Here is a 21,627-nt window from a genome sequence, read left to right as displayed (position 1 = left end):
GGACTTACGAGTCTACAACAGGAACAATGGCGTGGAATGAGTATACAACTCAAGTCTGTCACTTCGTTTTTGCTTTGACTTGGCTGTCTTTGCCCGGCACTATTTGCCTGGCACAATTAGTCTGGCACTATTTGTCTGACACTGGACACGAAAAATAGACCTGCGTTCTTCCCTCGCGCAGAAGCTGAGCTGCTCTGACTCCTCTCTGCAGGGCTATCCTTATCCGACTCTTTAGCCTGTGGTCCGTGCGTAACTGCAACTGGTAAGCTGTTGTACAATTCACCTATCCTGAGTGAACTTTTCTCGTCTAATAAGCTTATTGTGATATGAGAGCAAAAGCTTTTCAACAAGATAACGGGTAAATTGCCTTGCCTGCAGCGGCGACTCTTGGCCTCAGGTCGTAGATCAGATCTCAGTTAAGAACTGTCATCCAATGATACTCAACATTACCGTTATGGGCTTGCGATTAGATAAGCTTTGGATCTGCACTTTTCAGAACCCGGTGCCTAAGACTCAATCAAATTGTGCTCCTTAAGTATGCCTGATAATGCCAAACCAGATGGAGTCGTGTTTGAGGCGCATTGTATAACATATGAGTACTTTATTGCCAGGACAAGTTATTGATAGCACCCTTCGAAATTCTGATAAACTGACTGTGCGCCGCTAGAGACTACAAGCTGGAGTTGAGCTAGTAGTATTCATGTGTAGATGCAGCCCCTCGGCGCCTCCTCCGAAAGGATTCATCCTGGTCGGCGATTCCGCTACAATGACGTCTCTCAATCATAATAATGTCTTGGTTTAGATAGAAAGGTTTGAGTGGTAGCTCTTACTGACTCTCTGTTTCTTACGTCCGCTACAAAAATCTCTGCAGGCGCATTAGTGCTGCGGTAGCCGTGTCTCCGCAACTGGCACAGACCAAACGTGCATGGTGGTCTCCCGCACGGTGTGCACGCACGCGCCAGGAATTAATCCATACTATTCTTATTGAATTAATAAAGGCTGTAAGCCTTATTGCTATAAATGCGGTTGCAACAGTATAGTACGTAATCGCACTGAGCTCGTTGCTTTTATGACTGCGATGTCATGAGTCTGGCGATTGCAGACGGCGTTATCGTTATCGTGGGGAATATTGTACGGACGCTGGTGCGCGATAAGACTCGTGCACGGTTTTAAGCGGAAGTTCTTTTGTCGGCCCGGGCCACGACTGCTTATTAGAGAAGCACAACAGAAGACAAGTCTGAAGAGTAGACGGTAGTGGGTAGAGTACGTACTGGACGGTACTGTAGTAATACATCTAACAGATGCTCTCTGCAGCTTGCTGCCAAGCTCTAATGAACAGCCGTATTCTCTCTACCAACATCTTTTAAAAAGTTGTACGCTGTTCCGGCCTCATTCTTCTCTTAAAAGTCAGCATGCTGTCTGACGCCTGGGCGCCATTTTTATGAGTAGCTAAGAGCGGGATTTGGCAGCCAAGTAACAATATCTAAATAGTCTGTCCCCAAGCCTCCGGCGGGTACGAGTCAGCGACCTCGGGTACTTCCCGCCTGGCTCGCGCCCTGCACAGACCCAGTACCATCCCGCCGCATGCTGACTCACGCACCCGGCCCTCTCGTACCGCACCTCGGATCTCCCGCCTGAGCTGACTATATCTCACCCTCATTCCTCATGGCGACGCACGCGGTCTCGCGTCTCCTGACCACAAATGATGGCAGAAGTCTTCCGCACCTCACCGGCGGCATCTTTCTCTTCTGCTGCCGCCCCTCGAACTGCCCCGTTGCACACTATCCGTATCGACTGTGCAGGTAGCTCAATTCTTTGGCGTCTTGAAGACGACTCTCTGTCTTTCGCTCGTCTGCACTCTTACGTCCAGTCCGCCTTCTTCATAGACCATCTGCGCTATATCGTCCTTCGCGCCCGTCCACTTCATTGCTCCTCTACTGCTGTCCCGCTTTTCATTTCTGATGACGCCTCTTTACGCCAAGCTCTCACCAGTGACGACATCGTCATTGACGTGCTCCTTTCCCCAGACCACACCGCTCCTCAATTGCTCCCGCAGTCGCACATGCTACCCCAACTTCAGCAGCAAGGCTTGGCTGCGTGGCAAATGATTCCCTCGGCTATTTCAAACTACGCAGAGGCTGCCTCAGCTTCATCGGCTGCGACTTCGGCCCCGGTTCTTTCAAGACCATCACTCCCTCCAATGTCCTCCATTCACCACAGCTCCCCAGATACCCCTACCTCCCCGCTATCGCCTCCTCGTTCGGGTCATGGCAGCCACCATGCACATCACCGTCGTGAATCGTCAATCTACATCCCTCCTGCAAAAGCCACCTCAACATACCGCGTGTCTGGAGTCACGCAGACCATTCGACAGAAACTCAACTTTGTCGACGAAGGCCAGTGGAAAAAATTTTCAGCTCGCAGACTCGAACTTATTGACTCTATGGCTCTGTCGACTAAGAAAGCGTCAGAGCAGGATGACGTTATTATTGCCGTGGCGGACAACCTAAGAGAAGAGTACGGTTTTCCTCCAGATACCTTACAGGACTTTGACAAGCTAGTGAGAGCTGCGGTTCAATCTGTACGGAGAAATAGGAAGCGCCTTCCGAAATCTAAAGTGAGATCAAAGTCTCTCTCAGTTGAGCGCGACGTTAGCTTGCCTCCGCAGGCTGCAACTTCTAATGCTCATGTTATTCCTATTGACGGTAGACAGTTTTCAGCCTCACAGCCGTGGGCTGTTTCTCCTAGGTCGTCATTGACTGCTGGTGTTGATACATTGTCTGTCAACGCGAGCTCATCATCCAGCGAAGGCCCAGCAAGCTACTTTAACCATCACACTTCATTAGTTGGTCGCTTAAGCGAGTCGAGCATTCCTCAAGTACGTCCGCCTGCCATTCGCTCGCCGACTTCTTCTTCCATTTCGTCAGTGAGTACGTACTCGTCATATCTATCTGCCTCGGCCGAAGATTCTGAGTCGTCTGGTTCGCAAACCCCTCTCGACTCCTACGCAATCTCGTCGTCGTCGCAGTCAACCTCGTGTCTACCTCGCACTCTTCCTTCTCCAAAGCTCTCGAGCTCGTGCTTGAAATCCTCTAATTCCATGTCTGCGTCTGTGTCTCCTGCTCCTTCCGTGACTGGCGAACAAGAAAGCTCAATTTCTCTATCATTGTCTTACTCCGATAACACGTTTCCATGCATTATTTCGAAAGCCGAATTGAATGCCTCAGCATTAAACTGCCTCCCGTTCATTCTAAGAATTGTTCGTCGTACGCTGTCTCTCTCAGAAAACTCACTCGTGGCATTGTACTATACCCGCAGAACAGACGGTGTCCGCATACAAATCACTTCAGACGCAGACGCAGAATGGCTTCTACGCACACCGCAAGATTCTGCCCCTTTGCGTATAGAAGTATTAGCTATGGAAGCTCAGTCGTCGCTTGCTGGTCAGCCTGCTTCTTCGGTTGCATTATTGGGCGGAAATTTGAATGTGCCTGCCGTGGTTTCTTCGTCTCCGGAATCGACTGCGCCCAGGACGAGACGGATATCCATCGGGGCGCTGGTTATGACCTGAGTTCAGGGTTTTTCTTTTTTTTTTTTAGATGTGTTAAAATGAGTGCTGGATAACCAAAAATCGGAGTTTATGTTAGTAGATGTTTGTGCTTAAGATTCGCTTTTATTTTATAGTGTACAGTTTGATTTGGATGGTTAGCTTTAATAGGTTTTGTGCATGCATGATTTGTTTTATTATCGACGGCTGAAAGGATTTTTTGTTTGGGAGGGTAGGCATGCATTTTTTTTTTATTTTTTTTTTGGTTTCTCTGTGATATGACAGAATATGATATTAAGGCAAATGATAAACATTTCATGATATTAAAAATACATCACTAAAGAGCCCAATAATGAATACGTTTTATGAAATCTTCAACAAGATACATCAAATGACCATCAATGCAATGCAGATTTCTTTTACGTTTTACTTTCATTTTCTGAATAAAATTCTATCTTCGCCAAAACCATCCCTTCTTGTCAGAGTTAGGTGTTCCGCTCTCCTGAGTCTCAGTAATCTCTGCGGAGACTGTTGCTGTCGTAGTCACATCAGGCTTTGGTTCAAACTTCTGTTCGCTTTCTTCATACCCAATAAAGTTAAAGGCAGTGTCGTAAAACACTGGCTTAGCAGGAACAGGTCTAATCTTCCTGCCAATATTATCTAAATCGGCAAGTCGATTAAGTTCAACAAATACCGGTTCAGCAGTTAAATCCTCAAGAATAAACGAAGCGCTGCCTTTGTGAGTCTCGGCGTACTCTTTCTTCTGCTGAGAAGCTTTAGCTGCTGCTTGCTGCTCTTTTGCCGATGCGAGAGCAGTTGAAACAAATTTGCGTAAACCCGGGAGATCTGTCTTAAACAGCAGGCCAGCCGTCGCGTCAGTCTTTGTCTCACCGTCGAGATTCAGCGCCATCTCGTCAACCTCGTCAACGAGATAATTAGCTTTCGTCCACAATCCAACACTACCCGGCGAGCCATTGAGCAAAGCAGAAGCATCAGACGCGCACTTATGTACAGTATAGTATTTTTGCAGCGAGGAAAGCGCTTCCGACAGTGGCTCGTCATTGGCTACACCAGGCAAATCGCCAACCTGCGCGACAGACTGCAAGATCGCGTCGTATATTCCCGACAAAGCTCTCAACTTTGAAGCACTAGATTTCTTTGGTGCATCTTTATTTTTCCGCCCTTCAAGCGATGCTCGTAGTGATGAAGCAAGAACGCTATCTCGAGCAATTCTTCGCGCTAGCAAATTGTAACTGGCGAATGTAGAGATAAGATATAGCTCTTGAACACGCGCCTGTACTTCCTCACCAGCACTACTGTTGGCGTCCGTAATTGCATCGTGAACTGCATCTACTGCATCTTGCCATGCAGATAAAGCGGGATCAAAAGCAAGGGCGTTGATCTCAGTCTTTGTATCGTCAAGTGTTTTGAATAAAGTTTCGTCGACGCTGCGAGCAGATACAATGGCAGCCGCGACAGTGGCATCGCGTAGACGCCCGGTATGCGAACGCCACGAGATAGAATCGACAAACTCAAGTGCATCAGCATGATCGCTCTTTCCGGTTAAAAGCTCGCGAACTTTGACCTCATCCTTTGCGACTGTTCGCACTAAATCAACAACAGCGTTGTCTTGTGAAACGAATTTGTGAGCAATTGCGGAAACTGCTTCTGAACGTAGAGATGGATCTGTTTGAAGAGCAGAAAATTTCAATGACGGGTTGACCGTGCTATCGAGCAAATCGCGATAAAGATCCGCGGTATCAGAATCGTCGTCAGTCGAATTGGCAGTGGTTAGTGAAATAACAAGGCCTTGTAACCCAGTAAAAGCAATTGAGAACTGTACTACGGCCTTTGAATAATTGTGGGCTTCTAAAGCACCAGAAGCCGCTAGCAATGCCGAGTACGTAACAACTTGGAGCTTGTCTTCTGCACTGAAGCCAGTCTCGTCGGATTCCAAAAGAATATCAGAGAACGTAGAAGCATGTTTGCGTGCCTTCTCGAGTCGTTGAAGAACATGCTTCCGCTTCTCGGGTGCAGCTGTCGCCCTGTTTTCCATGGTCGCTTTAGTCTCCATCGCATGTGCCCATGCTCTCTCGGCAGCTAAAAGCAGCAAGCCGGCAAATCTCTTATCGACTGCCAATTCCTCCGGTAACGGCACATGAGCAGTATATTTCGAACTAGGTGTAGCATCACCAGTGGCGCTATCAGCAGAAATTTTGCCAGACTTTGCAGATATACGACGGCGGACTTTCAACGTCTTTCGCAGACGATGTAGACGCGAAGATAGATGGTGAGCGTAGCGACGATAGTCGGACGAGGACTGCAGAAGAGCAGCAGTCCGTTCGCGTAAAAGCGTATCAAAAAGTACTGGCGGAGCCATTAATGCAATTCCAATCGGTCGAAATACTTTAGATGCTAGATCGATCGTAGAATCGGTGTAAAATTCGGCCAAGCTCTGTTCAGAGTTTTCAGTTTTGGTTTTTTTAATTTTCGAGATATGTTCGAAAATTGCCATCCTGTCATTCTTATTATCACGTGATAATTTACAAACTTGCAGTGTGGGATCGATTTCAAGGGCTGGGGTTTGAAATAAAGCAAGATTGCCAAGCTGCCGAGTTCGAAAAAAAGAATACTACTTTTTAATACAAAAAGGCAACTCTTTCTGTTGTACATGAGATTAATTTCTTGACAGTGATATTGGTTCTTTGATCTGATTACAATACGAAACCCTCAATTGAACGAAGACCTTACAAGACTTTCTGTGCAATGAGTAGGAGTAATACCTTATGTTCAGTGAAAAAAACTTATTCTAGTGCCGATTATAATATATGAATTGATTGCCAAATAATTACTGTAAGCTCTCTCTTTCAGCCTGTACATCAGCCAAAAAATCTGCTAGCTGCTTGCATAATCTGCCAATCTCTCCGCCTTCGAGCCGTCCCGAATCTAAAGTCTTTTGAATATCAGGTATTATAGGAGTAATCAAGATATACCTGGCGCCAATATCTTCTGTAGCCATGGATTTATTGACTGAAAATAATCCGAGTCGTGCAAAAGGGGCAGTCACGTTGACGGGCAGTAAATGCTTTGCGGTGTCCGAGTTACATCGTGGTAGATCTCTTCTCGCTTTCTCTTCAGCTGTGGTGTTGTCTGACAGTCCTAGTCGTAAAAATGTGGAAAGGGCATCAAGGTGACCGGTAGCATTCTTCATAGCTTCTAAGGAAATTGTTCCTCCGATCTTATTCTTTGATCCGGCTTTTGCCGGTGACGTCTGCCCAATAACTCCAGCTCCAGATGATCCTGGTGATATAGTAGATAACAGTTGAACATCCCAGTGGAAAAGACCACCAAAGCACATGAGAAAATTTGACCAGCTTCTAGTTACTAATTGCATGGCAATTCTCGTGTCATTTGCTTTGAGGATGAAATTAAGGAACTTTGCGGCATCGGCTCGTACGTCCTCTTGAAGATGCGTGAGACCTGATCTGACATATATGGAAATAGTGTGTATGTGAGGAACTAAAGCATCTTGAGGAATAGCTTTGAACAGTGTGAGTAATGTGCTGCGGACTGATATGGAGGGATCGCTTATCAAGGGCGCAATGGAGGAGAATACGGAGGAATCGATTCTATCTGAGTTCGGCAGATGATTGAGTAGAAAGAGTAGTGCATCTATGATAAAAAGTTAGAATTATTGAAAAATGATTCAAAGATTATGAAGAGTGAATTGTCGACCTTTGCGCGTTCCTGAAGAGCTGTGTTTGGTGAGCGATAGATGGTGATTGAAGGTTTCGCTGGAGGTAAAAGTTTTTGTAATTGATTGAGATGGAAGTCCAATAGCTAAAACCGAGAGAAAAAAAGGTCAAAATATATTTTAAATAAAGAAATCTTTTTGTATAAATACATTTAGCTTTAAATCCTAGTTCTGTATGTGAAGTAGATTTCGGTTTCGTCTTTCCTACTCTGAGCTTTGTTTTCTGAACCAGGAAGTGTTAGTAAAAATCATAAAGTAACGGCGCGAAATTTAAAAATTGACTATACCATAAAGTCCTTTTTCTTTTCTTTCTTCTTTCTCGCAGACCCCATTTTGCTTCAAGAATCCGAGGATAGCAGTATGATAATGAAGAGATGTAGAAGCTGGTGTTTGAAAATAAATTTATTGTAGTTCAGTCAGTTGGGAAGTTTGCAGATGAGCTGAACTCCCAACGAGCAAATTACTTCCGACCTGAACAGAAATTTGAAGGCAACGAATCAAGAATAGATCCATCTGTTTTTTCTTTTAAGAGAAACTGTCCCGGTTCTCAATATTACTTGCCAGATAAAATTAAAAAAATTAATCAAGGAGCAGCGGTATTTACAACTAAATTACGGTTTCATATACGGACCATCACGCAGTAGATACTTGGAAATATACTCCTGCAAAAGATACATGAAGCCTACAGAGTAGCATAAGACATCTCGATGGTCGCCGTTCGCCGTATAAAGAATAGTCAAACAGCAGCAGACGGCCATGCCCCAGGTTGCGAGTCAGATCTACTCTATATGAACACCAGGTAGACTATCAACAAACTAATATTAAATCAATGTACCAACCAACAATACATTCACAACACTGTAGACGCCGAGAACCGTAACTGAAATAAAAAGTATATAATATACCATCCAGAGCACAAAAGCGAAAGATAATCAATCATAAACAAATAAGAATACACTCATATAATATTTGCTATACTGATTCTCGCCCGTTTTATCTCTCTACTCCGTTCATCATCTTCCGCCAACGTCTTGATTTTAACATCTTCCATTCTCTTTTCCTCTTTCATTTCAACATTTTTCATGTTCTCTTCCTCATGTTTCTTTTCTTGTACGTTAGCCGACTTAGCGACTGACCGCTTGCTCTCCGCCTTGCTCGGCTGTCTCCGCCGCTCACCACGACTTTGCTTCATAACCGGCACAAGAATCTCACCAACATCACTAGACACAAACATCATGTCCATATCAATTCCAATTTGGGACCTCGCTCGACCAATAAATGTCTCACGTGCCTTCTCCATCGCTCGCTCATTGTCGATCTTCAACATTATCGGCACAAGATTCGCCCATTTGTTCCACGCACTTTCACGATGATGATCGTTACTTTGCGGCACCTCATCTGAGGTATTTCCCTGATACGAGTCAGAAGGAGACATCACACTAGTAGACGACGACGGTGGTGAGTCCGGCGATGGCGTAGATTCATCAGGAAGTGCGGCGGCAACATCAAACTCAAACGAATGCGGTCTCGTTTCCGCCGCAATTTTTAATCCTGCCGTCGAAGCGGGCGGCGGGGCAGACGCGGATGATGTTGTCGTCACCTCTCTAGACGGCATGCCTGATGCATTCGACGACTTTGAAGCATCGTCAACCCAAATCCATGCGTCAGAAGTAGCCTGTAAATCGCAAGACACTAACGCTATCATCTCTTCATCTTCCTCGAGTACGTATGGCGCTCGAATACCATTCTTTTTATAATGTTCAGCAATACGTTCCTGAAGCAAATTGAGAAATCCTTCAAGATAAACTCCTCCAGCAATATTAATTTCCCGATGATCGTGCACAGCGGACATCACCTTCACGCAAACCAGCGCATGTCTAAATAAGCCGCGGGCCATCAACGCGAGCGCGGCACGAAGCATATGCATAATTTCAAACAGCGTAATGTTTTCAGCAATTTTGGCTGCCCATAATGAAGTAGCCTCCTCATGCTCATCATTGGTAGAAGGCTCCATTCCCGAGGGATTAATCATTGTACGAGAAATGAAGGCAACTGTCTCAATAGCAATCGCCGTACAGCTATCAAGAGCAAACGTCCGCAAGTCTGGTGAAACCAGAGGTGTCAAATTATGCCTATGCAATATCAGTCGCAGGTTCTGCATCAATGAGATTGGCACAAGCGAATGCGCATCTAAATGCTCGCCACGTGCACGAGCAGCACCAGGAGAAAGAAAGGGAAACAAGTCCCAAAATTGCTTGAAATAGCCATCAAAAGTAGCAAGGGTCGGTCGAATAATTACAGATGATTTGAGAGTCTGGCGTAGTGGCGTGAGAATCCGCAAAACGTGAATGGTAGGAATGAAAAACGCACTGGAGGCAGTTTGCGCTATCAAATGCGATCGGGGAGCTTCTTCATCATCAGCTTCAGAATAATCGGATTCCGAGTCAAAGTCTCCGTCAGAGCCCTCGTTGAGCTGCGGTGTAACCGACAAGGCTTGCGTAGACTCAACGTCGATTCGCTGCGGTGTAATGCTAGCACAGTCAACAGGAGCAGGGAAAGCAACATCGCAGTCGTCCTCAACAACAAGGTACGGACGACCTAGCTCCGCAGCCATAATGCGGTCCCAAACGTAAATAGCCCACCACACGCGACGACGTAGTTCGGCTTCCATCGGAGATATATTTGTCACAGAACGATCCGGTTCGCGATGCAGGCCGATATCTTGGGCTTGACGGACTGCACACGAGATCCAGGTCCAGGCAGCAGACGTGCAGTTGAGCTCGACGAGGAAGATGGCAACCAAAAGCGCCGCGCGACAGTGATCGATATCAAAGGCGTCATTAAAAAGGTCAACGCGGGAGCTAGCAACGGTTAAATATTTGCGGCCTTGCTCGGTAGCCTTCCGAGCCTCGCTACCATGGAGAGACTGCGCGCGCGCACCGTAGGCCAAAACAGCGAAGAAGGTCGAGCACCAGGCCAGCGAAACATTGACGAGGCCACCATCGGGACCGTACAAATGATCAACCTGAGATAGAAACGTGGGCCAGTGGAAGATTGGCAGCCAAGGGTGGATGGTCTGGTGATAGGCAGCCAAAAATTTATCGACTTCGGCCCGCGGAGGCAGAACAGGGTAGGAAGAATCGAATGCGCTATGCGGCACTCTTCCTTCCACGGCCTCGCGAAACGGCGCAGGTGGCTTAAAAACACCTCGATTATATTGTGACAAATGCTCGCGCAGAGCAGCAAAGGAAACACCAGGCCGCGAATCAGGAGTGCGAGATGAGACTGATAGCGGCAGCGGGGGTGGCGGCAGAGGTGAGACTGGCAGGGAAAGAGGAGCGGGAGGGGCCGAGTAGGCAAATATCGAGGTAGAGAATGGACTATCGGTCAGGGAAGCAATGTGGGCTCGAGCAATGGCTAGCTGGCGTTCGAGGTCCTGGACCTGCTTTTGAGACGACATTCGACGGGAGGAATCCTTTGTGAACTGGCACTTGAGCTTGCGAGAAGTGCACTCCGAGCAAGCGGAGGACTCTGAGGCGTCACACTTGACTTTGCGCTCACGACAGGCATCACAAGACGGGTCCTTTCTGCGCTGGCGAAAGGTACGTCTCTGAGCAGGAGGTGGCACACCGGCGAGGGGTCGTAAGGGGAGCTGAGTGAAGGGCGGCATAGGCTGGGGCGGGAGGACGGGGTGCTGCGGATGGAGGAGATACTGCTGCGGATGACGCCCGTAGTGGGACGGATAGGGATAGTATCCGTCCATGAGGGAGTTGTGAGGAGGAAGTTTAGGCAGAAGAAAAAGAAGTAGTCCTCCAGAAATGACTGATCAAGCAAAAGCAAAAGACAGACGTCAAATTCCCCGACGGCAGCGACGTGTGGCACGAGACATGTGGCGGTGCATTCCGGCAGACGGCTACGCTGCCGAGAATCGGCGCGAACCTAAATAGCTTAAATGGGCCTATCTATTATATAATCGACTACGTATCATCCCCCTCATCAATCATCATCATCATCGTCATCATCGTCATCACCGCCATCATCGCCGTACCTGTAACTGCTCGAGTACTGATGCCGTGTCTCTTCCAGCTGCTCAAGTATCTCCCCGCGCTCGCTGCTGCGCACCCATCGCTGCACAAAGCTCTCGATATTCCCAAGCTGCACGGCAGTTCTGCTGGTGCTCCTCGCCCCGACACTCACAATATCCGCAGCTGACAGCGCTAGCTCGGGACTAGCCACTGTCCTCGGAATTGCCAAACGCGCGTCGCGCACTAGCGCCCACGTATCCTTCCCAGCAAACCGTGCCCACGCATTTGTCAGCTCCTCCTCGGAGGCATTCCCGCGCACGACACCTGTAGACCCCAGCACTGTCGTCTTCGCTTGCGTCAGTCGTTCTCGACTCCGTCGCCGACTCCGTGCGTCCATCCAGCTATCACTCACAGAGTTTTCCCCTCCGACGGCTACCTCGTTCTCCCCGACAGCTATACGCACGTCTGACACAATCTGCCGCTCGCCCTCTACTCCCTTTGTAGCCGCCTCGATCAGTTCCGACAGCTCGGCGCGCGCACTTTCTCCCACCCTCACACGAGCAGGCAGCGTTAGTGTCTCAAATGCAAGATTGTAAATTGCACCTGCCTCCCACAAACTATCCAGACTCTTCACAAACACGCCACTATCGGGCAGTGCTAGTGGAACATAGGCTGTCGCAGCAGACGACAGAGCAAGCATCGTCTCTATGCGAGACTTCAATTCATCGCGCCGTAGATCTCCAGGGTCTTCCATTCCCCATACGACAACAGCGCTTTTGGGAGTGTATTCATCTCGAATCATACTCAGCGCCTCGCTTGCAAATCCGCCCCATGCCGAATCAACGTCGACCACGACATTCACTCCGCCAAGCATGTCGCACTCCTCTAGCATACTCCTAAACTGCGTATCCAGTGCTTCAGCACCAGCGCTATTTATCTCTGTTTTGAACTCCTCCACACCAGTCTCCCATCCTCGAAACTCTGCATTCGAGCGCTGCCGTCCTCCATCTAGCGATGTGCCTCTTACTAATCCCTTTGGTGCGCGAATCGGATCATAGACGTATCCACTGACTTCAAGTAATGACCGTGGATGATGAAATACATTGCAATAATCCGCCCAGTATCTTGTAGTATCGGAAGATAAAGTAGGTAATTCAGGACTGGTAGTGCTTCCTGTCGCGTTCAGTGCTTTGATGTACTTGCTCTCTTCTATGCGAGGTATTTCAATCTTAACTGCATCTGATGGAATATCCGGAGCAGTGTCATAAAGCTCATTGTAAGTTTTCAGTGATCCATGTCCGCCTGCACAATATTGAATTAGCATATTGATCAGAATAATGATTGATAAGAATAGTGCGCACCTTTAAGATCCCACAGCAAACATCTTGGTGTGAATGTCTCTGTAACACCATCGCGACCAATACCCGGCCTAAAGCTGATGTAATTATCAATCTTCGTCTGGCTGCTGTTTGATTTTATCTTTGCCTCGTTATTCTCATTTGCGATTGTGTAGTTTGTACTTATATCCTCGTCGTAGCTGAAATACGCTTCCTGAGTGTTGAAGAAGTGAGTTGTAAGATGATTTGCAGCAGCGGAGAATGATAAATGAAGAAGTTCGTGCATCTTTTACTATTCTGCCATTATTCGCCACTATTATAAAGTAGAATGCGGTCAAGAAAGAAATATTCACTGGATAATTTCAATTAAGCTTGGTGCGGCTCTGTCTATTTGGTGCTCGTCCATCAGTCGCCCTCTTCTTGCTCAGACCGGGAGAACTGCTAAAGTTTTTATTGTTTTGTATGTTGTTTAATATTCTTGTTGATCTTCATCATGTTTGGAACTGTTTACAGAGTCTTTCAAGAAGTGACCAGTGATAAGTAGCTCGTCCCTAACTCATGCGCTGATCGCGAGCGTCGCGAGCCTGAGCCGAGGCTCATCTGATCTACTCCTCCGCCCCCACAAATTCATATTATTCAGCTTAAATCTACATTCACTCCCTACTCTATCTCTCCAGATATCCCTTTTCCTTATTACTATTGCAGTGCCTTTATCTTTTCACTAGCCACAATGGCTCGCACACTACCAGCCGAGTTCCAAATCTACTCCGATCCCACCAAGGGCAACATTACCCTATCAAAAGCTGATTCTAATCTCTACTACCTACTCACATTCAATGTTCCATCCGACAACAGACTCACTCCGGAAATGTGTCTGGCATTCACACATGCTCTTGATGTCATTGAGAGCGAGCTGCTTCCGATCGAGAAGCTACCGGTGGTTACCACATCAAAGATCTCAAAGTTCTATTCAAACGGCCTTGATCTCGAACGCGCTCAGAGCACACCTGGATTCTGGGATAACTCTATTAATCCACTATTCAAAAGACTTCTGGAATATCCTACTCCACTTATAGCAATGGTCAACGGCCATGCTTTTGCTGGCGGCTTTATGATAGCAATGTGCCATGACTACAGAGTTATGAACCCAAATAAAGGATTTTTGTGCCTCAACGAACTCGAATTCGGTACGTGTTTTTCTAATTCGAGTTTTCAGCTATCCTTCGCTTGCTAAATCTGATTTAGGTGCTCCGTTACCAGCTCCTATGTCGGCTATTTTTCGCGAAAAGGTGACACCATTTGTATATCAAAAAATTGTTATTGAAGCCACGCGATTCACAGCGGACATGGCTATTAAGAACGATATTATTCACGCTAAAGGACATCTTTCTGACATCAGTGGTTTCATAACGTCAAATAGATTAGATAAGACTGCACAATCGCCTTCTTATGGGCAGCTAAAGTCTGAGATGTGGAGAGATATCATCAAATATTGCGATACGCCTCATGACGATGAGCAAGCAAAAATAGCGAGCAACATCGAAAAGGAAGCGAAGAGGCAAGAGATACGAGCTAAATTATACGCTAAAGCAAGATTATGAATTGATACGTTACCCTATTTACATATGCAGACAAAGATATACAAATCCAAATCATCATCTCAAAAAGCTCACCTTGTAAAATCCAGAAAGGCATCACATGTGATCTGACCAATACAAGTGAACCAAAACGAAAACAATAAGAAAACACAAATTGCAATACTTAATGCCAACACATCTAGGTCAAATATCTTGCGCGACTAAAGTTAAATGTTGCGCTTTTATCTGATCCTCCCATTTCGCAACGCACTTTGCAGAACAGAACTCTCTCCTAATCGGTACCTCGTTATTCTTCAATACAGCGTTCCACCATTCCATCGTATATGCAACGAAATCCACCATATATGAACCACATAGCCCACAAGTATTTCTATACTCTGACATTTCGTATGCATGATCTATCCTCTCTTTCTTTGATTCAAGAGCTGATGATAAATTCCATGCCGCTTGCTCTCGTGGAGACGGTCGATAATTTGAAATTGTCCGTAAACAGAGCTCGCTTAATGGTGGCGCTGATGCATAACTTTGGTCAAAACTATTTATATGCTTAAAAGAAACCCATCTTGGTTCAGTAGCAATAACACAAGAAGCAAAAGTCATATCGCTTTTCCTCTCATCAGAGTCAAGGTCATTTGTAGTTCTGGATGATCTACGTTTGAATAACGCAGGATAAGCCATGAGCGGATTCGGTTCAATTGAAAGTAGATTCAAATTACGAAGCTCAAGCATTTGCGATGGAAACGACCTGATTTTGTTTCCATTCAAGCCCAATTCCACTAGATTTTTTAATCTGCCGATTGCCCCTGGAACGTACTTGAGCTTGTTTGACCTCATAATTAAAACTGTGAGATTCTCAAGATTGAACAGAAACGGTGGAATTTTGGTAATTCTGTTTTTCCCTAGGAAAAGCTGTACACTGTTTCCTAACGTGCGATCTTTTGTACTTATTGTCACAAAGTCTTTGAGATCCTTAATCTCTTTAGGAACTTCAGTTAGTCCGAGATCAGAGAGATCAATAATCTCCATAGACTCCTCGATTGCCGAGCTGATCCTACTTATCGCCTGTCGCGTAGACGGACTCTGCGGCGGCAGCATGACAAACGATGAAGATGCAGGTCGTTTTGAAAACGAGTTAATGTGGGTCATTGGCATTGGCATTGACTCTGCGCGTACATTCAGAGAGCCGAAACGAGTATTAGTAGTAGCATTAGAAAATGACGCAGCGTCGAATGACGATCTTCTTGTTCGACTTCCTACTGGAATTTCCTCAGCAAAAGATCTGTGAATATCATGCGGAGGTGAGGAAGGCAATTCAAATGCATCTTGTAAACCGTCACTCATTTCAGGTCGCAGACAATCTTGATGCAGACGTTTATGCGAGTTTGCGGTTGTGCGAAGGTAAGACGCCGACACCGGTGCCCTGCTGCGAGGAAGACCAAATACTTTCAGCGATTGATCAAATGTAGTAGTTACTACATCCGCGAGTTCAGGTTCGTCAACATCAGTAGAGGAGTCAATTGGGAACGCGTCAGATGATTCTGAAGTTGGGTATTCTCGTTTTCGAGCTCCAGCCGGGAGAATAGGCAAAGCAAGCTCATTCATAGGATGTGACTCGTTGTGTGAAAATGGCAGCAGCTGCCGTAGAGGATTGGAATTGGACATGACTGTGATGTGTCTGAGCAGCAATAGTCAGTAACGTACTTAATTAACGCGTCTGCGTAAGAAGATAGCAGAGAGCATACCACAGATTAGGAAAAAAAAGAAAAAAAGCCAAACAACAAACCAGCCAGAAACTAAGCAAAACAATAGGGCCAATCCATGAAATCAGAACGGCTGAGCAGCGACAGACAACTGCTTTAAAGACAACAAGAACACGGTCTCGATCGCATGCTCGAACGACGTATTTGGTTGTTGACGCGTAGCGATCGCGGCCTGTGCATTTATGCTGTTATTTAAACTTTAATTTTATCTACGCGTCGTGATTCCTCTAGAGGCAAAATTTATAAAACTGATTTGAAGCAGTCTTCATGTCTGGTTTGAAGCGATCTGCATCGGATGTTTACCCTGAGGAAGATGAAGATAAGAGAATAGCGACAGGACATGGCCTTGTTGGGCTCGAGGTTGATATCTCAAATGTGGGCGACATGTACGAAGAAGACGATGACGAAGAGTTATCCGACGACGCAGACAGTGATGAACAGCAGGCGACATATAAACCCCGGAGTGCAACCATTCGATTAGGATCAGTTACGGCTGGACCATTAAATTTACTTACTGGTCAGCGTGGGGCATTGCCTATAGCTGCGCAATCGACATCTGCTGTCGCACTGAATTATGAAGAGGAGAGCAGCGCGCTACCGGAAGATGCAGTGTCTTATCTGCTATCAGTAAGGTCGGTGATATTGCTTGTACATTTCAAGATTTTGGATTGTGCAATTGTGCAGTTGCTAACCATGTTCTGCAGGCGAGAGGCTGACAGTCGACCGAGTTTCGTCAGAGCATCAAGGCCACAGCGATCACAACCTACCAGCCAAGCCCAGCCGTCAGAACCTTGCGACTCACAATCGATACTGCGAGATGTTGCAGTAAGCAAGAAATGGCATGAATACACTATGAAGCAATACAAGATATCAAGATCAGTCTTTACATCATCGTGTGCTAGTCAGTCTCCTTCTCTAACCCGATCCGAACTACCTTCAAGTCTAAGCTCATGGCGCGAGTTTATCCAGTCGCCCGAGCATCCACCCAGCATGAAAACGTTATCCATTCTCGAGCAGGAGGATGTATTTCGTTTATTCAAGTACTACCAGCGATGGATCACCGGAAGCATGTCTTTAGAAATGTCAAATTGGTTATACGCACTTCTTGTGCGTGTTGCAGACATTGTTCCTGCGCATGAAATTTCCATTCTACGACAACTCTGCCAGAAATGTATGTCTGTGAAGCAGACTTCCGTACGTAATGTTAGAGTTAGGCATAGCTGACTTGACTGCTAACATATTTACAGGAAACGCTCTCTAACACATCGTTAGCTACGATTGATTTGGTTATATCAGTGGTTTCAGACTTCTTCGCTCAGCGGGATTTAGCATTCTATTTATTTGAGTAACTGCGCAAATCTAATTTGTCAAATACGTGCAACAGTAAATATCATAATTTCAAGATAAAACATTTATCTTGTCATAATTTATCTTGACATATATTGTCATTACCTCAGTTTGTAGTCCGACAATTATTCAATGTAAAGATCGCACCACTTTACAGGGTCACCAAGTTTGACTACGATCAGCTGTGCTGATGATTTCCTCCGGCAAAAGTCAGCTTTCAATTAGCGGTATTGTCTTCGATTGAGTATCTAAATAACACGTCAGCAACCACCGCTATTCTTATACTATTAAAAAAACATACGCAAAGAACACAAGCTTGACGACGAAAGCAAGAACCACATGCCCAAGAACAACAGCGACAAGCAAGATTCGGGCTGTCTTTGCCTCAGTACTCATAAGAGTCGGGTACAAATTTCTAACCAAAAATGTGGTTGAAACAGCAAAGCCGATAGCAGTACAAATCCATCTAACGACGTTTGAAATAGTAGGGAAGTTGAAAATTTCGATGGGTGATGTTGAGACGAGCGCGACTGGGACCCAGATTGTGTTTGCATATCCGTAGAGAGCTACACAATCGAGAAGACGTGCGTTTTCGGATTTGTACCATTTTAAAACACCCCAGAGAATAATGGGAACGACAAATGTGTAACCGTACATCAACGCGGCTGCAGCCGAGAGCAAGCCAAAGTTATATTCGTACCGCACGCCGGCGACATGAGAAGCAATAGCACCTGCAATAGTGGAAGAGAAAAATAAAACGACAATTACGGTTGACGCGATCCAGAAAGGGCCGTAAAGATCTGGGTTGTCACCGATGGTCTCCAGAAAAGAAACACGAGGATATAAAGCGTAAAGGCATCGTCGTGTCACGTCGCCGGTTTCAACGTCAAAAAATTGTTGGTAAAAACGAATTGACCAGATGCTTACTGGCCGATCTGGGTCATTCTCGATTGATGTGGGTGGCTCGTAGCGGGCTGATTCATAAGAGTCGAAAAGTCAGATAAATTTGAAAACATAAAGCCGTCATTGGATATGGGTACATACTCTGACTGGCAGGAATCTTGCCTTGGATATTGTCGCCCGTGTGAAAGTCATGAAACTCCAAGTCAGTTTCTCCCAGGTCCATCTATAATAACATAACAAAGTTAGAATCTGAATAAGAATTGCGATCAATCAATCAGAAGATGTGCAAACGTACACCGCCCTCGGCGTCGACATCAATCAAGGCATCGTAATCGGCCGACCGGTTAGCTGAGGACGACATTATGGGTCTCTATATCAACTGCAAAGGTATCTGAATTATCCTTGATAATCTCCAGTGTCCAAAAGACTAAGACTCTGAGCGTGATTCTGCGACTGCTGTGAGGGAACCAAATATGCCGCGGCGTGAAGAGCAGGGCTGCTCATGCTGCACCAGGAAACCCTACTCCTGGAGTGGCTTCACAAAGTAGTGAAGAGAATTGATAGTTCGACGGCAGGCTTAGGAATATGAGATAAATAAAATAGAATCCATATTGTCAATAAGTCAATAAGTCAATAAGTCAAATACAAATCAGAAGTATTCCAATACTCATGACGACCAGAAATCAGTTATTGTAGCCCATTATCATACTACTATAGCCTACTCTTCCTGAAGACGTGAAACTAGTCCTTTCTCGACCGCCGCATTGCCGACTCCTGAATCAATCAATTGAAGACTACTGTCATCGAAACAAACAATTCGTTGCTCTCTCATTTATAGTCAGTCAAACTGTCTCGACTCTCAACCTTCCGGCGCTTGCTCTTGCTATTGGTATCCTGCCTGGCCCTTCTCTATCTCGTGGCTCCTCTCTTTCGCGCCAGCCCTGCTTCTGGAGAAATCTCTCAGACACAACCAACGCAAGTATCGACAAACAAACCTGAGACGACTAGCTCAATGTCAGCTGTTACTGTTCCCGCTTTAAAAAAACATACCGCTACTGTCATTTTTATGCATGGTCTCGGAGACTCTGGCAATGGATGGAGATTTCTTGCTGAGGAGTATAGAAAGTTGAAAGTGCTTGACCATGTCAAATTCGTGTTTCCAAATGCGCCAGTTCAGAGGGTCACCGTGGTGAGTTCATTCATACTCCGCTATATTGCGTTTGTTTATTGATTGCCTTTGGCTCTTTTAGAACTTTGGTATGGAAATGCCGTCGTGGTTTGACCTCACCTCCTTTGACAAGATCGAGTCTCAGGAAGACTCACAGGGGATGTGGAAGAGCGTCGATAGATTGAAAGCATTTGTTGCAGATGAAGTCAAGGAAGGAATCTCCCCCGACAGAATAGTGATCGGTGGATTCAGTCAGGGCTGCGCTATCAGCTTACTAGTATGTTAAAGCCTCAGACAGGTTTGTTCGAACGAATTTAAATTAACCTATTATCAGGCTGGACTGACAACCGATGCTAAATACGCTGGAGTTGTCGGTTTATCCGGATTTATTCCGATGCGCTCAAAAATTAGCGAGGTAATTGGACTTTTTTGTACTATTCGCCGAATACTTCTAAAACTCGAACTATCTAGCTTCACCAAACACATGGCATCAAATTGCCATTCTTTGTCGGTCACGGAACCGCAGATCAGGTTGTTAAATACGAATATGCAGTCTTTTCAAAAACGAAACTTGCCGAGCTAGGTGTTCCTTGCGAATTCCATGAATACCAAGGCCTTGCGCACAGTGCCTCTCCTGCAGAGATTGCGCATGTGCTCGAGTTTTTGAAGAAAACCATTCCTGAATGATTGAGCAGACTATTGTATTTTTTCCAACTGATTTTATTAATCACAAGGTTTCTTAACCTGTATACTATGAGTCTCGTGCATTTGATAAATATATATATATATCTGTCTATGACTGCGTCAGATCTCTGCAACGCCTTTATTTTATACAGTTACACTAATCCACTTCATTTTCAAACATAAATTATATTAAAAATGCCAATATAACTCAGCATGATGCGACTACAACATAACACAAGCTCAGAAACCTGTCAAAGCTCTCAACGTGCGCAAACTTACGCGCTTACTATCAGGTTCGCCAGGCTTTAACACGAAGAAACCAAAAAACTCCTAGAATGCATCATAGAAGATGAAGTATCGCGTCATGATACTTCAATTCACCGCGTCACGTAATGAGAACACATAATATTCGGGGTGCGCGGGGAGGGAGAGGGGCAGATATCATTCGCTGTCGGATGAGAGCTCTACCTTAACCGATTTGGATGAGCTTGACTGATTGTTTGAACTTTTGGCTTCTTGGTCGCTATCAGACAATATTTGAATTAGCGGACTTCCCGCTCGGTCAAGAAATTTTGTAACTTGTGATTTTTGAGGAGAGCTAAGACCTGGCAATGTCTTGTCTCCTGTTCGTTTGCTTCCTCTGAGAGACGTGCGGTTCGCGACAACCACAGTCGATCCTATGTCAGCGTACCCGCCGTCTGACATGTTTGCAGACGAAAGCTTCTTTCCCGATTTTTTGGAGCTGGCGATCTTGCGCTTTTTGGATGCTGGCTTCGCAGATACGGGTTCATCTTCAGTTGCGTAGGGAGACGAAGGGGACATAGACATGGGAGAAGCCACGCTATTAGCGCCCAGAGAATTATTCGCATTCCTAACGTAATCAGCATATTAGCTATCGTCCCCTATATTCGACTCATTAAGCGCGACACGAAAAAGTATACGTACGCTCTAGTTCTTGCACTTCGACCGCTTAGGCATCTTTCGAGGTGCGCAGCGTATCTCGATGCCGCAATCTTTCTCGAACAGTTTGAGCAGTCAAAGTACGAATTAGAGTCAGAAGCCTGCTGCTTTGCTTGACCGTAGATATCGACACCTGGTCTGTTGATATAGTTACCCTTTCCGAGGCTCGACAGGGAGGTTGATGAGGCACGCGAGTTGTGAATAGCTCCGCAGGCAGGACATGGAAGCCTACTTCTCTTTTCTCGTGTAAATGCCGCCAAAAATATATCGTGCGTAAGAGGTTGGAGTATATCCTCGAGCAATGAGAGGCTCTGTGAGTGAAGAAAGTAGTTAGCATGGAGGCAAGGAAGAACTGCCTACGCCTAGGCGAGCACAAACCATTAAAGGTATATTGATCTCGTCAATTTGCGGTTTCTGAGACGCCATTTTCTATTCCAGTATGCTCCTTCAAGTCAAATGACAGCCGTCAGTATCAGAAATACGACAGAAAGAATGTCAACTAGTACAATGGTAATAAAGCTGTTGTAAATGTCCTTGAAGTACT

The 21,627-nt window shown here is 45.8% G+C and overlaps 11 protein-coding genes across 11 annotated transcripts; 4 read left to right on the top strand and 7 right to left on the bottom strand.

Moving 5' to 3' along the window:
- Window positions 1–1,498: 1,498 nt before the first annotated feature.
- Window positions 1,499–3,785, top strand: V2V93DRAFT_21862 (transcription factor Vhr1-domain-containing protein). Its single transcript, XM_066907039.1, has one exon. It carries the CDS (start codon window positions 1,703–1,705, stop codon window positions 3,569–3,571), a length of 1,869 nt encoding a protein of 622 aa, XP_066768677.1. The 5' UTR covers window positions 1,499–1,702; the 3' UTR covers window positions 3,572–3,785.
- Window positions 3,724–6,005, bottom strand: V2V93DRAFT_362837 (uncharacterized protein). The gene has a single exon (XM_066908449.1). The coding sequence runs from the start codon at window positions 5,925–5,927 to the stop codon at window positions 3,999–4,001; it is 1,929 nt and encodes a 642-aa protein (XP_066768676.1). The 5' UTR covers window positions 5,928–6,005; the 3' UTR covers window positions 3,724–3,998.
- A 219-nt stretch (window positions 6,006–6,224) lies between these two features.
- On the bottom strand, window positions 6,225–7,698 carry V2V93DRAFT_362836 (Rix1 complex component). Its single transcript, XM_066908448.1, has 4 exons — window positions 7,589–7,698; window positions 7,452–7,524; window positions 7,283–7,387; window positions 6,225–7,219 (listed from the first exon to the last, which is right to left on the bottom strand). Exons 1-4 carry the CDS (start codon window positions 7,631–7,633, stop codon window positions 6,396–6,398), a joined length of 1,047 nt encoding a protein of 348 aa, XP_066768675.1. The 5' UTR covers window positions 7,634–7,698; the 3' UTR covers window positions 6,225–6,395.
- Window positions 7,699–7,914: 216 nt separating this feature from the next.
- On the bottom strand, window positions 7,915–11,149 carry V2V93DRAFT_362834 (fungal-specific transcription factor domain-containing protein). The gene has a single exon (XM_066908447.1). The coding sequence runs from the start codon at window positions 11,062–11,064 to the stop codon at window positions 8,260–8,262; it is 2,805 nt and encodes a 934-aa protein (XP_066768674.1). The 5' UTR covers window positions 11,065–11,149; the 3' UTR covers window positions 7,915–8,259.
- V2V93DRAFT_362833 (tubulin domain-containing protein) lies at window positions 11,150–13,192 on the bottom strand. Its single transcript, XM_066908446.1, has 2 exons — window positions 12,688–13,192; window positions 11,150–12,628 (listed from the first exon to the last, which is right to left on the bottom strand). Exons 1-2 carry the CDS (start codon window positions 12,947–12,949, stop codon window positions 11,298–11,300), a joined length of 1,593 nt encoding a protein of 530 aa, XP_066768673.1. The 5' UTR covers window positions 12,950–13,192; the 3' UTR covers window positions 11,150–11,297.
- Window positions 13,049–14,321, top strand: V2V93DRAFT_362831 (ClpP/crotonase-like domain-containing protein). Its single transcript, XM_066908445.1, has 2 exons — window positions 13,049–13,850; window positions 13,909–14,321. Exons 1-2 carry the CDS (start codon window positions 13,394–13,396, stop codon window positions 14,262–14,264), a joined length of 813 nt encoding a protein of 270 aa, XP_066768672.1. The 5' UTR covers window positions 13,049–13,393; the 3' UTR covers window positions 14,265–14,321.
- On the bottom strand, window positions 14,229–16,162 carry V2V93DRAFT_362830 (uncharacterized protein). The gene is made up of 2 exons (XM_066908444.1): window positions 16,004–16,162; window positions 14,229–15,936 (listed from the first exon to the last, which is right to left on the bottom strand). Exon 2 carries the CDS (start codon window positions 15,921–15,923, stop codon window positions 14,445–14,447), a length of 1,479 nt encoding a protein of 492 aa, XP_066768671.1. The 5' UTR covers window positions 15,924–15,936; window positions 16,004–16,162; the 3' UTR covers window positions 14,229–14,444.
- Window positions 16,163–16,269: 107 nt separating this feature from the next.
- On the top strand, window positions 16,270–17,455 carry V2V93DRAFT_362829 (uncharacterized protein; the record flags this gene model as incomplete). The annotated part of the gene is made up of 2 exons (XM_066908443.1): window positions 16,270–16,653; window positions 16,726–17,455. Coding segments are annotated over exons 1-2 (881 nt in total), but the record flags the coding sequence as incomplete, so codon positions are not given.
- Window positions 17,151–18,745, bottom strand: V2V93DRAFT_362824 (uncharacterized protein). The gene is made up of 5 exons (XM_066908442.1): window positions 18,567–18,745; window positions 18,413–18,494; window positions 17,670–18,342; window positions 17,329–17,616; window positions 17,151–17,278 (listed from the first exon to the last, which is right to left on the bottom strand). The coding sequence occupies exons 1-4, from the start codon at window positions 18,630–18,632 to the stop codon at window positions 17,586–17,588; spliced, it is 852 nt and encodes a 283-aa protein (XP_066768669.1). The 5' UTR covers window positions 18,633–18,745; the 3' UTR covers window positions 17,151–17,278; window positions 17,329–17,585.
- A 102-nt stretch (window positions 18,746–18,847) lies between these two features.
- Window positions 18,848–20,385, top strand: V2V93DRAFT_341816 (Phospholipase/carboxylesterase/thioesterase). The gene is made up of 4 exons (XM_066907818.1): window positions 18,848–19,460; window positions 19,522–19,716; window positions 19,774–19,854; window positions 19,911–20,385. The coding sequence occupies exons 1-4, from the start codon at window positions 19,284–19,286 to the stop codon at window positions 20,124–20,126; spliced, it is 669 nt and encodes a 222-aa protein (XP_066768668.1). The 5' UTR covers window positions 18,848–19,283; the 3' UTR covers window positions 20,127–20,385.
- Window positions 20,202–21,593, bottom strand: V2V93DRAFT_362818 (uncharacterized protein). The gene is made up of 3 exons (XM_066908441.1): window positions 21,462–21,593; window positions 21,069–21,394; window positions 20,202–20,994 (listed from the first exon to the last, which is right to left on the bottom strand). The coding sequence occupies exons 1-3, from the start codon at window positions 21,507–21,509 to the stop codon at window positions 20,565–20,567; spliced, it is 804 nt and encodes a 267-aa protein (XP_066768667.1). The 5' UTR covers window positions 21,510–21,593; the 3' UTR covers window positions 20,202–20,564.
- Between the last annotated feature and the right edge of the window lie 34 nt (window positions 21,594–21,627).

The sequence above is a fragment of the Kockiozyma suomiensis genome, assembly GCF_038497685.1.
Source record: "Kockiozyma suomiensis strain NRRL Y-17356 unplaced genomic scaffold V2V93scaffold_1, whole genome shotgun sequence".
Classification (NCBI taxonomy): Eukaryota; Fungi; Ascomycota; class Lipomycetes; order Lipomycetales; family Lipomycetaceae; genus Kockiozyma; species Kockiozyma suomiensis.
Note: the sequence above shows the minus strand (reverse complement) of the source record. Positions and strands in the feature narration are given on the sequence as shown.

Excerpts from the sequence above, each read along its gene's own strand:
- V2V93DRAFT_362830 (XM_066908444.1), bottom strand. The coding sequence starts at position 15,923 with ATGTCCAATTCCAATCCTCTACGGCAGCTGCTGCCATTTTCACACAAC.
- V2V93DRAFT_362818 (XM_066908441.1), bottom strand. The coding sequence starts at position 21,509 with ATGGCGTCTCAGAAACCGCAAATTGACGAGATCAATATACCTTTAATG. Across the intron at positions 21,395-21,461 it reads AGATCAATATACCTTTAATG|AGCCTCTCATTGCTCGAGGA; the intron begins GTTTGTGCTCGC and ends CTTCACTCACAG. Across the intron at positions 20,995-21,068 it reads CGAAGTGCAAGAACTAGAGC|GAATGCGAATAATTCTCTGG; the intron begins GTACGTATACTT and ends TGATTACGTTAG.
- V2V93DRAFT_362834 (XM_066908447.1), bottom strand. The coding sequence starts at position 11,064 with ATGGACGGATACTATCCCTATCCGTCCCACTACGGGCGTCATCCGCAG.
- V2V93DRAFT_341816 (XM_066907818.1), top strand. The coding sequence starts at position 19,284 with ATGTCAGCTGTTACTGTTCCCGCTTTAAAAAAACATACCGCTACTGTC. Across the intron at positions 19,461-19,521 it reads CAGTTCAGAGGGTCACCGTG|AACTTTGGTATGGAAATGCC; the intron begins GTGAGTTCATTC and ends TGGCTCTTTTAG. Across the intron at positions 19,855-19,910 it reads TGCGCTCAAAAATTAGCGAG|CTTCACCAAACACATGGCAT; the intron begins GTAATTGGACTT and ends CGAACTATCTAG.
- V2V93DRAFT_362836 (XM_066908448.1), bottom strand. The coding sequence starts at position 7,633 with ATGGGGTCTGCGAGAAAGAAGAAAGAAAAGAAAAAGGACTTTATG. Across the intron at positions 7,525-7,588 it reads AAAAGAAAAAGGACTTTATG|AAAACAAAGCTCAGAGTAGG; the intron begins GTATAGTCAATT and ends TTCCTGGTTCAG. Across the intron at positions 7,220-7,282 it reads CTCTTCAGGAACGCGCAAAG|ATGCACTACTCTTTCTACTC; the intron begins GTCGACAATTCA and ends TTTTTATCATAG.
- V2V93DRAFT_362833 (XM_066908446.1), bottom strand. The coding sequence starts at position 12,949 with ATGCACGAACTTCTTCATTTATCATTCTCCGCTGCTGCAAATCATCTT. Across the intron at positions 12,629-12,687 it reads TTTGCTGTGGGATCTTAAAG|GCGGACATGGATCACTGAAA; the intron begins GTGCGCACTATT and ends AATATTGTGCAG.
- V2V93DRAFT_21862 (XM_066907039.1), top strand. The coding sequence starts at position 1,703 with ATGATGGCAGAAGTCTTCCGCACCTCACCGGCGGCATCTTTCTCTTCT.
- V2V93DRAFT_362831 (XM_066908445.1), top strand. The coding sequence starts at position 13,394 with ATGGCTCGCACACTACCAGCCGAGTTCCAAATCTACTCCGATCCCACC. Across the intron at positions 13,851-13,908 it reads CCTCAACGAACTCGAATTCG|GTGCTCCGTTACCAGCTCCT; the intron begins GTACGTGTTTTT and ends AATCTGATTTAG.
- V2V93DRAFT_362824 (XM_066908442.1), bottom strand. The coding sequence starts at position 18,632 with ATGTCGTCCTCAGCTAACCGGTCGGCCGATTACGATGCCTTGATTGAT. Across the intron at positions 18,343-18,412 it reads CAAGATTCCTGCCAGTCAGA|CCCGCTACGAGCCACCCACA; the intron begins GTATGTACCCAT and ends CTTATGAATCAG. Across the intron at positions 17,617-17,669 it reads GTCAAGCTTGTGTTCTTTGC|ATACTCAATCGAAGACAATA; the intron begins GTATGTTTTTTT and ends CGTGTTATTTAG.
- V2V93DRAFT_362837 (XM_066908449.1), bottom strand. The coding sequence starts at position 5,927 with ATGGCTCCGCCAGTACTTTTTGATACGCTTTTACGCGAACGGACTGCT.